A 14,969-nucleotide genomic window follows, 5' to 3' on the forward strand; every position below is an offset into this window, starting at 1 on the left:
TAGTTTGGGGTGGATAGTTTGGGGTGGACCAATGCAGTACAGAAGACCAACAGAAGCCTGGCAAGATCTACCATATCAAATGATCCAATAACAAAAGCTCAGTAGGGAGAAAATACAGTAACCATTGCCTCATACAAAATTAATCAGAAAGATTAAGGAACTGAAACTAGATCAGCATTAATCTCTGTACGTATCAGATGTAATGTGTTTCCACTGAATCAGCAGGTTTTAACCCATTTGAGAGGAACTTTAATGGAAGGTTAACCAGCAGGTGGGTGAGCTGCCCAAGGTATCTCTAGACAGTTTGTCTCCCTCTCCAGAATAACTGAGATCCAGCACCAAGACTGGGAGCAAAGGAATGGAGTCCAACAGCCAATCTGGTACAGATGCATAAGGAACAGCTGTCTCTCAAGGACTGCACACTCACCTTGTTGGAATCCCAACCCCTTTCTGGTTGGCTGTCAGCTCCAGCTCCACCTGCATAGCAGGTAAATGCAGGGACAGATGCTGTGCTCACCCATCCTCAGGACATCCTGACATTATTCATTTAGACACGCTGACCCACAGCTGAGTTATCAGACCACAGAGCGCTCCCCAACACCAGGCAGTGAACAATGCACTGTGTTTAACTGCGCTGGAACCTAATTAAAAGCTGTTCAGGATGAGTGGGTCCAGGGGGCCAGAAGTGTTTTCAGTGGCTCTACAAAGGATCAGCAGGGTGTTCACAGCCTTCCAAAGCAAATCCACACACAGCAGCTGAGCACAAGTTGCCTTAGGGCAGTGTTCTTCTGCTTTATGCTATCACCCCTACCCGTGGATCCTGCACCCCACCTGTGCTCCAAGAGAAGCTCCTTAATGGGCATATTTGGAATAGGAGAGGATGCTACTGCAAACCAGGAGGTCCAGGGGGGGGGACCATCTGTGCGGACCAGAACTCAGGATTGTTCCTGCACTAATCCAGCTACTAAAGGGCACAGCAGTGCTGTCTTTTTCCCTGTACCGGGGTACATGGGACTGTCCATACTACCGTATATCCCCAAAATATTAGTGTCAGCTTGGCTTGAAGCAAAGCATCACATTTAGTCGGATTTTTGAGACCCTCATCAAAGGCAGCACTTTTAATATGGTTCTGGACATTCTGATTTATCAGGGTCTGCTAGGTCCTACCTATAATAAACTCTTGTTCAGGGATCTTTTCATGGAAGAAGAGCACAATATAAAGAACCAATACTCTTTTCTTTAGGGAAGGAGCTCAAACTCCTATAATCAGTGGCAGAACTAATTACCAACCCTGTGGCCAGTAATCACCCAGTGCAAAGCAAACAGCAGCCACTCTGCACCAAGAAACACACTGATACCTGCATGCTTCGCCGTCTTTCTATTAATATTTCATAAGCAAAGCACTAAGAGATAGCTAGAAGCTGTCAGAGCATGTGATGCACCACAGGCTTGGCCACACATAAATAGGAAACAATTTCATGCATGGAGTTCACCTGTGCTGATCCAGAAGTAGGACCACCGCCTTTAAGTGATCCACTGGTGCTTCCTACTGCTCTACTCATAGAACACCCCCAGCTGGAAGTGATCATCAAATCCAACTCCCAGCTCCACACAGCACCATTGAAAACTTAGTGTTGAGAGCTCCAGCATCCCTGGGGAGCCAGTTCCATGCCCACCACCCTCTGGTATCCTGTGGCTTTCCTGTGGTCAACTAAATGGGTAACTGTCATAAAAACAAAGTTGCTCTCACTGTTTTGGCTCAGGGGACCACAATCTGCCCAATTTCTGTTGTGCAGTACTGCAGAAACATCTGCCCCAGCATTCTGCGGGTTCACAGCCACCAGTGAAAAGCAGGCTGGCACCAGACAACATGGCAATCCCAGCCATTAAAGTAACAGCTGGAGCAAAGGAGGCAGATAGCTGTAACCACAGGGCCCAGGCAGGTGGTCCCCCCTCCCTTCCCTGCCCCCTCCCCATCTCCTGCTCTCAAGGAGAGAAGAGCAAATTGCTTCCGCTCATTAGCATCTGACAAATAACCACAGAAGGAAAACAAGTCCCCAGCAGGATATGAATGATCTCAGGCCTTTACTGCCATCTGACTGCACCAAACAAGCGTGTCATCAATTCTCCACGCTCTGCTGCACCGTTTCTCCCGTTCTGAGAAGGATGAGCACCCTCAGCCTCAGGTTTAGAGGGGGCAATTTGAAGCAAAGCAGCAAGGAGATGTGGAGCAGGAGCGTCCCAGCAGTGCTGAGCCCCTGCCTAGGGCTCATAAACACCACTGTGGAATTATATGTTTTCCTTTCAGAAAGGACTGTGGGCTCTCTCTGTGGCCAAATGACTCCCATATTCTGCTTCAAAGAGCAGAGGTGTGCAGAGTTTCTGTACACGGCCAGGAATCCATGGGCAGATGAGCAGGTTGGGTTTACCTGCTCACTTCAACAATAAGAACAAATGGGGTCCTTGGGAAAAATACAGGCTTCCAGCCACACCAGGGAGCTTTTTCCATGCAACTTCAGTCAACACAACCATTTCAGGTAGGACTGAGTCAGGAACACACACTGACAAGTAAAGGAGATTGTTATCTTCTGTGACAAGCACTAGGCACCCTGCTTGGGCAAGCAAACAAATGGGCTCAGAGCTTCACCAACTCCCACTCACACATAGCTCAAATGTTAACACGTGGTTGGATGGCTGAGGTTTGGGTGTGCAGTCAGCAGCAGGGAGGTCAGAAAGCAGCTGAAGCCAGGAAATGTAAGTGCTTATGAGGAAATCTTTGGAAGAGCTGCCATGGAATGCATAAATGAAAACTGAACATTAATCGCAAGCAATTAGAAGGCTACAGTCAGGACAATCCGAAGCAAGTTTAGGGCTTTGCTTTAAACTATGAAGCACTTAAAGTTGATCTGAAGTTATTTCGATTGTCATTTAGTGTTTCAAACACCACGTCCCATGACATGGGAACCAGCTCAGTCCATCATCTTGCATATAGCAAGCCCTCAACTCACTGGCAACTTCTACACTTGTGACATTGTTCAACCCTTCAAAAGCGAGTGGGCAGCTACACATAGATTTGATTGACTGACGTCTCGATGGCTTCCTGCCTGGCTTTCCTGTGCATCGTGCTATGCAGACTGTACTTTTTACGTGGGTGGTTTTTTTTTCCAGTGCCTCCTCATGTCATAACGCCAACTCACAAACATGCCATTATCACAGCCCCAACGGGTTGAGCACTCAAAATACCAACCAGGAACGCTCAGTACTTGTACTGCTGCACCCTGAGGGACAGAGATAGAGCAGGTGCTGGAAAAAACAGGTCCTGCTGCTTGGAAGCCCTGCATCGCTTCCTCCAGGCACTGGTTTGTCATGTCTGGCAAAGCAACCCATGAAATCAGTTCTCATTTTTGCCTGCACTTTACACTGCAGGAAAAGAAAGTTTTGGGATGTTTGTGTTAGCCTGCTGAAGTTGTGCCAGGACTGCTCAGGTCTACCCAGAGGCAATGTGAAGGAACAGAGCCATAGCTTGGAGTGAGAGCTTAGCCATGCCCTGGAGCCCGGAGTTGTGGGTAGGAGAAAGAGCCTGGACACTGTCAGGGCTGTAAATCATCCTGTTCAAGGGTATCAATCTGCTCTCAGACTTCAGGACGTGACTTTTGCACATGGCTGGGAACATAGAAGAGTTCTAAAGAGTGATAACATGGTTCATCTGTGGCAGCAAGTCTTATGCAAAAGGGGTTCCATGGCCAGAACCAAGGGGTTCGATAGCCTAAGCCAAGCTTTGATCCCAGCCTTCACTCTGATATCTCTCTGAGGCTCTCCTGACTCCAACCCTGGGCTTGGAGAGAAAAACACTCTGTGACCAGATTGCCTGTGTAGGCAGTTGGAAACTTTGTAGGAGCTCAGTGATGATCAATGGCTTCTGCTGATTGAACAGTTTTCAAATGTTCCATTTTCTGTGATGTTTTGGTCCCAGACTTTACAGAGAAGGGAACCAATGAGTTTGGGTGCCTCACCCTTGTACCTGTTTATCCCAGGTAGCGAGTGGAAATTAGTAGCACATGAAGAAGCTGTCAACCTTCCCACTGCATACTCAGTGCTTCCTCTTCCTTCCTGTGTGAACATGACTCATCAGCTTACTCTGCAGTCAAAAAACAGGAGTTGCAGTGCTTGCTCTTCAAGCCACCACCAGTGCTCCCATCTCAGGAGCAGAAATGGGGGATACTGAACCCAACATCAGGGCTGCTTTGCTTCCTGGAGCATTTCCAATGAGCTCCAAGCACTGACTGCTGTTCAAGCTTTTTAGCTATGGTGTGCTCTCGTTTGCCTTGTCTCATATTGGCAGATCGGCTGAGATCCCACTTTGTTTCATTTGTTGACTTTGATTAAAGGGGTTTCAGAATTCAGAATTTAGGCTTGCTTGAGCTGCCTGACAGGGTTTACACTCGTTCCACGTGCAGGCTGCAAGTGCTGCTGATGGCTTCCTGTTGTGGTTTCCTGCCTTAGCTGAAAGACCTCCTCCCTGCGCCTGCTCTCCCTTCCTGTTCTCATCAGAGGGGCACTTCTGGGCTTAATGAGCACAACAAACAAATAGGTAGAGAGAAGAGTCTGGTTGCCATAAATCCAGTTCCCCATTAGGTCTGTTGAACACTGAGCAAGGTGCACAGAGCAGAATGGTTTCCTCCTAGCTCCTACACCATTCCTACCAAAACAGAGCACACATCAGATCCTTCCCTAGCCTTGGGAGCCCAGAGCTGGCAAGAGGCAGCTAGGTGGCACGGCACATCCAGTGATGGATGCCCCGTCATTGGAGGTGCCCAAGGCGAGTTTGGAGGGGGCCCTGAGCATCCTGATCTGGTGTGGGGCACATAGCTCTCAGTGAGGGCTTGGAGCTTGATGATCATTAAGATCCTTTCCAACCCAACCATTCTGATTCTGTGATTCTGATGGCCAACCAAGCACAGTTCCAGCCTGAGAGCCACTTCTGCAACAGCACAGTGGGACCAATGATCAGCATTACTCTTCCTGTCATGTTCAGAAATGAGGGTGATGCTGAGAAAAATCAGGGTAAATACCAGAGGCTGGCCTGAGTTTCCTTTACTATAAACATGAGTGACGCATCTGTGGGAAATGCGGAGGGACACCATGACTGGCATGGTTAGTGGGCATGGTGGGGATGGGCTGATGGTTAGACTAGATGCTCTTAGTGGTCTTTTCCAGCCCCAATGATTCTATGATTCTCTGATTCTGGTCTTTTTGGGGTCAGCATCTGCGTAATGACAAAACTGAAGATTAGGCTCCAGGGAACAAATGAGACCATGTAAATGTTGTAGGATTTCCATTAATCAACGTGGGTGATTTTAGATGTTTTGATACAAAACCAGTAACTCTCAGGGAAAGGGGCTCTGCAATGACTCAGTCAATGAAGTGCCATTTCTCACCGCACTTTCACCAAGAACCAGCACTGCAGCAGGATGATGGTAGGTTTGCTTCTGGTTTTAGGCTGCTCTGAGCAGGGATTCCAGTAACGCTTGCACATTTCAGCTTGACGGGGTCTGGGGGATTGAACTTGTTTTGCGATGACAGCCAGCCACCTCTGAGCTCCAGCTTTCCCTGGAGCACACGCAAGATGTAGAAATAGGAACTTACAGAAATTGCAATCAAAGTATTGACCAAATTCAGAAATCAGGTATTGGAGGAAAAAAGTTCATACAATTTATCAAGGGACCATTAGAGGAAGGCTTCTTCTTGTTCCTGTCAACTGTTGGGTAATGTCTGCCTAGAATCACTTGGGTTTGTATTTACTTTCTTTTGCTGTGTTTGTTGCAGTTGTATATCTACATGATCTTTAGACATAAAGGTTAAAACATGAGATGTTTTGATCTTAATTTATTTGAAGTTTTGTCCTAATGGACTTTTACAGCAAAATTAATTTATTCAGAGAGGTGAAAGAATTTCCTTTTATTGTGAACAGTGCCAAAGAGAAAATAGGAAGTAAAAGTTGACAACATTGGGATGGATGTAAGAAGCACATTTTTAACTGCGAAGGTAATTTGTGATTACACCAATTCGCTCTAGGATTTGGTGCATTCTCTGCTTGAACTAGATGAAAATCAGGTGTATTTCTGCTTACATTTTCTAGCTCTGTTCAGGGCAGAACAGAGGATTTGCTGTGCGGGATTCTCAGGGCAGAAATGTGAATTCACCCATGCAAGCAATGTTCAAAGTGACCCTAAAGGCTGAAGAATCCCTGGATAAATGTGTCTGAATCCCACTTACCCATTTTTGAAAGATTAAATCAATGAAGAACTTTGGTTCTCCCTTCCAGATTGAGCACCAGTAGTGTGTAAGCCGAGCCGGGCAGTTCCAACGCGTGCAGCAATGCCGGATGCTGCCGCTCACCTTCCCTTCTACTATGGCAGCATTGCCAGGTCAGAGGCTGAGGAGTACCTGAAGCTGGCTGGCATGTCAGATGGACTGTTCCTGCTGCGGCAGTGCCTGCGCAGCCTGGGGGGCTACGTCCTTTCCATGGTGTGCAACCTGCAGTTCTATCATTACGCCATCGAGCGCCAGATGAATGGAACCTATGCCATCGCGGGTGGCAAAGCACACTGTGGGCCTGAGGAACTTTGTGAGTTTTACTCCAAGGATGCCGATGGGCTCTGCTGTACCCTCCGCAAACCCTGCAACCGCCCCAGCGGCGTGGAGCCCCAGCCTGGGGTCTTTGATAGCATGAGGGACAACATGGTGCGCGAGTATGTCCGACAGACATGGAGACTGGAGGTAATGGTCGTGGCCAACAGCACCATGGGGCTGTGCGAGGAGCAATCTCTGGGTCTTACTGCCACCTCCCATCCTCACTTCCTCTGTCAATATCTTCCTCCTCTTCTGCCACATCATGGTACAGCCAGCTCTATCTTCTCTGTGACTGCAAGCACTGAAAGCGGTCTGATATCTCAGTTGCTTGGTGTTGGTTGGTCACCAGCTACTCTATAAGCATTTCTCCATGCACCATTTCCTCCTCTGCAGCACACAGGACATTCTTTGTAGTTAAACCCTCATCTGTGCCTCCATAATGTCATGATGCAAACAGGCTCAAAACTCTTGCTCAGGTTTCCTTTGCTCTGCAAAGTCATTGGAGGCTTTGCCTATGAGCCTGAGGCACCTGGGTACCAGCTCAAGTCTGCTTATTGTTTAAATTTAAAAACAGCTACAGAGAGATTGCTATGGTTGGTTGTACACAGAGCATGGATAAGGTAGACAGACTAAGCAAAACTCTGTGGATAGCCATAGTAGCAGCCATATAACGAGTTTTTTCTCCCTGCTGTCTCCTCCACAGTGGCTGTTCAGTCACTTCCAAGTCTTTTGCAGAAAGATGGCTCAGGCATCATTCTCTCCAGGGAGCCTTTCTGCAAAAGATCTCTAAAAGTGACCCGTTTTCAACTAGAGGTGCTGGTCAGAATGAGACCTTCAATAGGGTTTCTCCATGAAGCTGGACTGTCACCGCTGGTAGATAACACAAAGGACATTGCCACCTACTGGCAAATGAAAACCTGCAGCTCCTTATAAAGTGTGGAGCTGATAGAACTTTTTTATGGTAACACACATTGATTTCCAGACTGTACTGCCCAGGGACAGCAGGCAGCCAGGGGAGGGGTCCTGGTCTCCCAGGAACACAGAGGGAGAAGGCACCTACAAAGCTGATGTCAGATCACCCATACGAACATGTTTTCTTCACTCTTAGAATCATAGAATTATTAAGGTTGGAAAAGATCTGTAAGATCAAGCCCAATCTCAACCCATCCCACTGTTCCCATTAACCATGTCCCTTGGTGACTCATCTCCATGATTCTTGAACACCTCCAGGCATGGTGACTTCACCACCTCCCAGGCCAGCCTGTGACAATTTTTCATCAACCTTTTCGAGAAGAAATTGTTCCTAATATCCAACTCAAACCTGCCCTGCAGCAATTGAGGCCATTAGTTCTTGTTCCCTCACCAGCAAATAATGGACATCAAATGGGTTTAAGAGGAGAAAGCAATTCAGATAAGCGAGTAACAGTGATGCACAGAATAACAACATTCCATCCAGCAGTGCTTCAGGCGTGATTAAAGTCACTGGTGCTTCAGTTACAGGACCATCCAAGTTTCTTGTGACATCACTCCAAGATATGCTGAAGCCATGCCTCCCTTCTCTCTCTCTTCCAGGGGGATGCCCTTGAACAGGCCATTATTAGCCAGGCCCCTCAGGTGGAGAAGCTTATTGCAACCACAGCCCATGAGAGGATGCCCTGGTACCATGGCAACATTGCCCGGGATGAAGCTGAGCGGAGGCTCTACTCTGGGGCACAACCCGATGGGAAATTCCTGTGAGTACACAAACCCTGGCAGGTACCATCCCCATTCCATCTACCATTTCCCCACTTCCAGTGCCCTCTGGTTATTTGTTTCAGGAGTATTCCTGAGAGGTTTGGTTAGGTATGATCAGACTGTTGTTACGGATCTTTGAAATTCAGGCTCTGCCACTCCACATCTGTTATTTCCCAAGAAGTGCCTGGCCTTCACGAATCCAGTTTTGAGCTTTATTTGTTTCTTAAGTGTAGAAGTCTGCAAGAAGCATGCTTATTAATTAATGCACTGGTTGATGTGAAGGTTCAGTAAGGTAAAATTTCAGATAAAAAGTTCAGTAGACAAGGACATTTAACAATGAAATTGAGGCTCTGTAGAATAATGTGCCTCTGCAGAGGTGAGACAGCCCTGAATTTAATTATCTCCCTAATCAGTTGGAGAAAGAAATAACCAACCACCACTGCAGCCATTCGCAGGGCAAAACCTCGAGCTGCTTTTAATAGTTCTTCTTCCCACCAGGCTGAGAGACAAAAAGGAAAACGGCACTTATGCTCTGTCCCTTGTCTATGGCAAAACAGTTTATCACTATCGAATCGACCAGGACAAGTCTGGCAAGTACTCCATCCCTGAGGGGACCAAGTTTGACACGCTCTGGCAGGTACCGTGCTGGGGGATGATAAGCACTGCTGTCCTAGCAAAGCAAAGGCACTTCTCCCTTGCTACATCTGCCCATGCCTTGGGGGAAAGGAAAGGCCATCTGGAGCCTTAAAGACACCAAGAGCTTGGAAAGTCTTTAAGATCTTGCACACAAAGACTCAGGAGGCCCATAAGTCTTGAGCCAACTCCCAGAACCTTGACATGACCGCAGATCCAAGTGCCAGGAGACACATCCTGTCACCCCACAGAGGCTGTTTGCAAACAGGAGTTGGCTGTGAGATCCCATCCATGAGGAGGGGGCTGGGTTTTAGGGGTTGTGACAAGTGCCTGAAGCCCAGGTACCAACCCCCATCCTGGCTCACTGTGGGCACACTGCAGCCCAATGAATCACAGAATAACCTGTGTTGGAAGGGACCCTTAAAGGATAACTGAGTCCAACTCCTGGGGCTGCTCCAGGAAAGGAATGCACCACTTCTTTCTGGGGAGAGCTGTTTGCAGACTGTAACTGTTTTGCTGAATTTTTCAAATTCCCAGGACTGTTTTCACTCTAAATTTGAAAGAAAACAAAGACTTCGGGGCTTTTTTTTTTTTAATGGAAACAGAACTGTGCCAGGCTCCTAATTTGGAATGAAATCTGAGCCACTCAGGAGGGGAAGAGAAAGTCTGGTCCCCTGTGCTCTGGTGGCCAGGGCTGGGGTGGTGGTCTCCAGCTAAAGTGAGGCCCCCACTGTGCTGGAACCAGGGGGTGCTGCAGTGGAAAAGTGCCTGAGATCCAGAAAGTGAATGCTGGGGTTCTGCTGGGAAAGCCAAAGGTTCCTTTGGGTCTTTATCAGATGTACAGTCCCTTCCGGCTGTGGCAACAATGACATTACACTGAGAATGCCCTACCCAGCCCTACTACTAAAGGTTTTCCCTTTGTCTTTCTTTGGGGCTTATCTGACTTCCCAAATTCTTCCCAGCTCTGGCAGACACCCAGATACAAATGATGTAGGAGTTTCCTTAGTGCACAGATAGAAAGAAATAACTGAGTCCCTGGTTACCATAAATCTGAGAGAAATCGTTATGATAAACCACACGTGTTGCCTGCAAAAGAAGAGATGGTTTTCTGTTTGCTTTAATCCCTTTTTCCCCTGATTCCTTTATCAGCTGGTGGAATATCTGAAGCTCAAACCAGATGGGCTGATTTTCTACCTGAGGGAAAGCTGCCCCAACCCCAGCATGCCAGGTGAGACGGTGCCAGTGCCAACCCTGGCCTCAGTCACTTGTCCCAGGTGTCACAACCATCACTTCATATCCTGTCCAGTGGGACTTCTGAGGGATGGGAACAGTGCCCATACCCATGCACGTTTCCACATCCATTATGGTTAAAGTGGTAGAAAGGGACATTTGTGTGGGAGGGACTGGATCCTCAAAGGACTGATGCTCTGTTCCTGCTTGGGGTGTAAGCAGACTTTCACTAATAATTCCTCTCTCCCAATCCACAGCCTCTGCAGCACCAGCTCCACCAACCCACCCCTCTGTGAGCGTAAGTTGTGGGGAGAGTCTGTTCTATTGGTACCTCATCTAGTGGCACTTTGAACTGATCAAACTGTCCTCTTCTTTAAAAGGCAACAACTCAACTGGAATATATTATGGCCGGCTGCAATGCTGTCTCCTTTCCAGCTTGGATGGAGACAAGGAATAGTTGGGCATAGCTACCATCAGTGCCAAGAATGGTTTCCATTCACGCTGTGCTCCTTGCAACACATGGGGCTGTCCTTGGGGAGCCCTCTCCCCCTGCCCTCCTTGCTGAGCAGGAGTGAGGGAGATGTGGCTGTGTTCTGGGAATGCTCAGCCCCACTGCTGGCTGCTGGCCATGGGCCACGTCTTTGTGCTCCCTCTGCATTCCCAGCCCCGGGGAAAGTCCACACTCAGTGCCCAGCTGTGCTGAAACCAGCAAGTTTGGGCTGTGTGAGTGCCCAGCAGACCTAAATAAAGGGCTGAGCATTTACCCGGATTGTCAAGGAGCTTTCACAATCTGTGGTGGGCTGCTACAGTGACTACTGCAAGCAGAACTGGGGCTCAGAGCTGTGCTGAATGAGTTGTTCCAGAAAGCAGTAACAGTTCTGAGGCTGCAGAGTTGCACAAGGTTCATGCCAGCCAAGACCAGACCAGCTCAATGCCATGTCAATCCTTGTGCCCAACACTGCACCTTACAGTGGAAACCACCAGCTGGGCCTCTGTTGGACTGCAGAGGTTCCCTGTCCCTCACCTCTCCCATTTTAAGTTAAAACAATTTCCCCTGGCTGCTTTATCCACTTCATCACTGTTTCTTTTCCAGAAAAACCTTGGGCCTCTCAATGCAGATGGATACACACCAGAGCCTGTAGGTGAGCATCTCTGAAAGCCCCCAAGCCATAGGAGTTGCCGTTTGTATCACTTTCTGGTCAAAAAGCTGTGCTGCAAAGCCTCTTTTCTACAAGAGCACCCAAGAACATCCCACTCACTTCAGGGTGCTGAGCCAAGAATGCTGCAGAACTGTTTGCCTGTATCCAATAGCCAGCAAAGTCCTGTTCCATTCCACATCTTCTGCCTACTAAATTCTTGGTGTCTTCAGTTGGATTTCAGTGGGGTGAAGTTAAGCACCCAAAAGAGTGTTGATGTGTTGGCACAGGCTGCCCAAGGAAGAGGTGGAGTCACTGACCCTGGAGGTGTTTGAGAAATGTGCAGATGTGGTACTCAGGGACATGGGTTGGTGGGCCATACTGATGGTAGGTGGGTGGTTGGACTGGATGATCTGAGAGGTCTTTTCCAACCTTCATGATTCTACACATCTGGGACCTGCAGGAACCTGTGGAATGGGAGTGCTCCAAAGTTTCCCTCCATCCCAGGTCCTCTATTTTAATTCAGTGAGGCCATGGGCTGTGAGAGGAAGGGAGATGCCCAGGAGGAAAGTTTGAATGCTGGATCCTGCAGGAGAATTGGCCAGGAGGGAGGAGAAAATCCAAACAAAGGAGAGAGGGGCAGGGAAGAGTACATAATTTACAACTACAAACAACTGTATCTCTCTGGAACATGCAGGGAAGTCACGCATGCTACCCATGGACACCAGTGTTTATGAGAGCCCATACAGTGACCCTGAGGAGCTGAAGGATAAGAAACTATTCCTGAAGAGGGACCATCTGATGATCGATGAAGTAGAACTGGGAGCAGGAAACTTTGGCTGTGTCAAGAAAGGAGTCTACAAAATGAGAAAGTGAGTGCTGCCCTGTGAGATGCCCAGGGAGAAAGAAAAGGGTGCTTCAGACTGAGCTCAGAGGTGTCCCCTGCCATCCAGTTTATACTTAGAGAGACCCGAGAGTGATAATGGGCTGTATAAGAGAGACTTTGGAAGGTCAGTGGTGGCTCTCCCAGGACTTTCAGTGACAGCCTTAGTGTCCTGAGAGTGTAGTATGTGTTGCTTGCTCCCAGGCATGCCTTCAGACCTACAAGAGGCGAATATTACCTGAATCCAGATGCTGTTCAATTTATCCATGTGTCTATTCCTCTTGTACTCTGTGCAGGAAGCAGATCGATGTGGCCATTAAGGTGCTGAAGAGCAACAATGAGAAAACAGTGAGGGATGAAATGATGACAGAAGCTCAGATCATGCACCAGCTGGACAACCCCTACATTGTCCGCATGATTGGGGTCTGTGAGGCAGAGTCCCTGATGCTCGTGATGGAGATGGCTTCTGGTGGGCCACTCAACAAGTTCTTGTCTTCCAAGAAGTGAGTACTGAATAAAACATGGCTGATTCTCTGCATTTCTCATCAAACTCATTGCTGTCAGGGGAGTCTGACTTTGTAGGGAAAGGGAGGGTAACAATAGCAAGAGATTCCTTTTAATGCAAGCTAACAGGGGGCAATGCTTCTAGATCAGAGATGTCCTTGTTCATTCTCCTTTGCAGCTGGAGAGCTTAGAGGGGACTATGTTGTATAGATTAATGACAGGTCCTTGTTGTCCAGCAGTTTTATTACTGCATTGTCTTTCCATCCTCCCCAGAGACGAGATTACAGTCAGCAATATTGTGGAGCTGATGCATCAAGTATCCATGGGGATGAAGTACTTGGAAGAAAAAAATTTTGTCCACAGGGACTTGGCAGCAAGAAATGTCCTGCTGGTCAATCAGCATTATGCCAAGATCAGTGACTTTGGCCTCTCAAAGGCTCTCGGTGCTGATGACAGCTATTACAAGGTAAGTGTAAGCAGAGCAAAAGATGGAAATAGCCAGCAGGAGGCCTCCAGGTTGCGGGCTGAGACCCCCAGAAACTGGAGCTCTGGGCTCTACCCAGGAGACCTGCACAACCATATCACATTCTGTCCAACCCCAGTGCTATGGCATTAAAAGGGGCTTTGCAAAGATCCAGGAGGTGAGGAAGAAATGCAGACAAGGGGGATTTTCCTGCAATGTGGGACTGCATTTAACACAAACATGTAGCAAAGCAGAACTTGGATTTGGCCCAGAGCAATCTTTATCTCCAGGTGCAGATGTTCCTTTTTCTTTGCTGTAGGCCAGGACAGCAGGAAAGTGGCCTTTGAAATGGTACGCGCCAGAGTGCATCCTTTATCACAAGTTCTCCAGCAAGAGTGATGTATGGAGCTACGGTGTGACCATGTGGGAGGCCTTCAGCTATGGACAGAAACCATACAAGGTGAGGAGGCAGAGCTGGGTCTATCGTGGGTGGATGCTACAATCTGAATTCCCACTCTAAGCCAGGCTGAGACGCACTGAAACTTCAGTTTCCATTCCCTTGACCTTTTGCCACTGTTGAACAGAAGGGAAAGCAGACAGGCTCACTTCCACTTTGCGGAAGGCACAAACTGGATTGCTTGGGTCCTTCAGCTTTGTGTTCATGCAAGGGAGAGGAAATGGGAAACAAAACATTAGGGTTTGAATCAAAGCAGATCTTCTCTTTGATCCTTCCAACTGCTTGCAGAGCTGAAATATCAGTTGCTCAGACACTGCTCAGCCCAGGCTTGGGGTGAAACACCCAAAGATGGTGACTATATGGGACTTGCTGTGCATGGACCCAAAGCATTACCAGCACAGATCTACCTTTGCTGAGCCTGTTGCTAGCTCCAAAACAATTAAAATGTTTTTTCACTTGATCCTCTCCTAGAAAATGAAAGGCCCAGAGGTCATCAGCTTCATAGAGCAAGGGAAGCGCATGGACTGTCCCACCGAGTGCCCGGCAGAGATTTACGCCCTCATGATGCAATGCTGGACCTACAGGTAAGAACTTCCCTTGCTCATTTCTCTGCTGGCCCATCAGCACAATACAAATGAATGTTGTCTCCTGCCTTTGTTTCATTCCCAAATCCACAACACATAGAATGCATCTATTCCTTCCTTATTGTCCCTCTTCATTTGCCTGTATCAACCCTGGAAGATGTCAGAGCCTCTCTGCTTCTGCACCTCTCATCCTAGAAATGTCTCCTTAGTCCTGGTACAGCTTGTCCTGTTCCCCCCCCCAACATTATTTGGTGCCTGCTACCTCCTCCTTTGGGTCAACCCACTTCTGTCCTTTCTGTTGGCTCTTATTTGTTCCTTTCTGCCCTTGCAGATGGGAAGAGCGTCCAGGATTTTTTTCAGTGGAAAACACGATCCGCACCTACTACTACAGCATTGCCACCAAGACAGAAAATGGTCCGAAGGCAGAGGACAAGTCAAAAGCAGCTTTTCCTTGAGTTTCCCTATCTGTCCCTCAACACACACCCTGGACTTCCTGCACAGGACCTGGAAAGGCTCTTTGCAAATTTTGACTTTAATCTGTTATATGGTGGGTTTTATTTTTTCGCTTCAGAACTAAGAAGCCAGGAGATGATGCTGCCAGCAGACAGCAGGGGAGAGCACTCAGTTGTGCTCTGTGTTTCCCAACTGCCAGCCATGGTTTACACCTCCAGCCTGACTGACACACAACAGAACGGGACAGTGTTGTAGTTCC

At 48.1% G+C, this 14,969-nt stretch overlaps 1 protein-coding gene across 1 annotated transcript; it reads left to right on the top strand.

The window, feature by feature from the left end:
• Positions 1 to 6,378: 6,378 nt before the first annotated feature.
• Positions 6,379 to 14,712, top strand: ZAP70 (zeta chain of T cell receptor associated protein kinase 70; the record flags this gene model as incomplete). The annotated part of the gene is made up of 12 exons (XM_079546599.1): positions 6,379 to 6,780; positions 8,206 to 8,366; positions 8,866 to 9,004; positions 10,150 to 10,228; positions 10,488 to 10,528; positions 11,324 to 11,372; positions 12,058 to 12,238; positions 12,546 to 12,752; positions 13,027 to 13,219; positions 13,536 to 13,676; positions 14,145 to 14,257; positions 14,589 to 14,712. The coding sequence occupies 12 exons, from the start codon at positions 6,379 to 6,381 to the stop codon at positions 14,710 to 14,712; spliced, it is 1,830 nt and encodes a 609-aa protein (XP_079402725.1).
• Positions 14,713 to 14,969: the final 257 nt, after the last annotated feature.

Source organism: Tetrao urogallus (assembly GCF_951394365.1).
Source record: "Tetrao urogallus genome assembly, chromosome: 25".
Classification (NCBI taxonomy): domain Eukaryota; kingdom Metazoa; phylum Chordata; class Aves; order Galliformes; family Phasianidae; genus Tetrao; species Tetrao urogallus.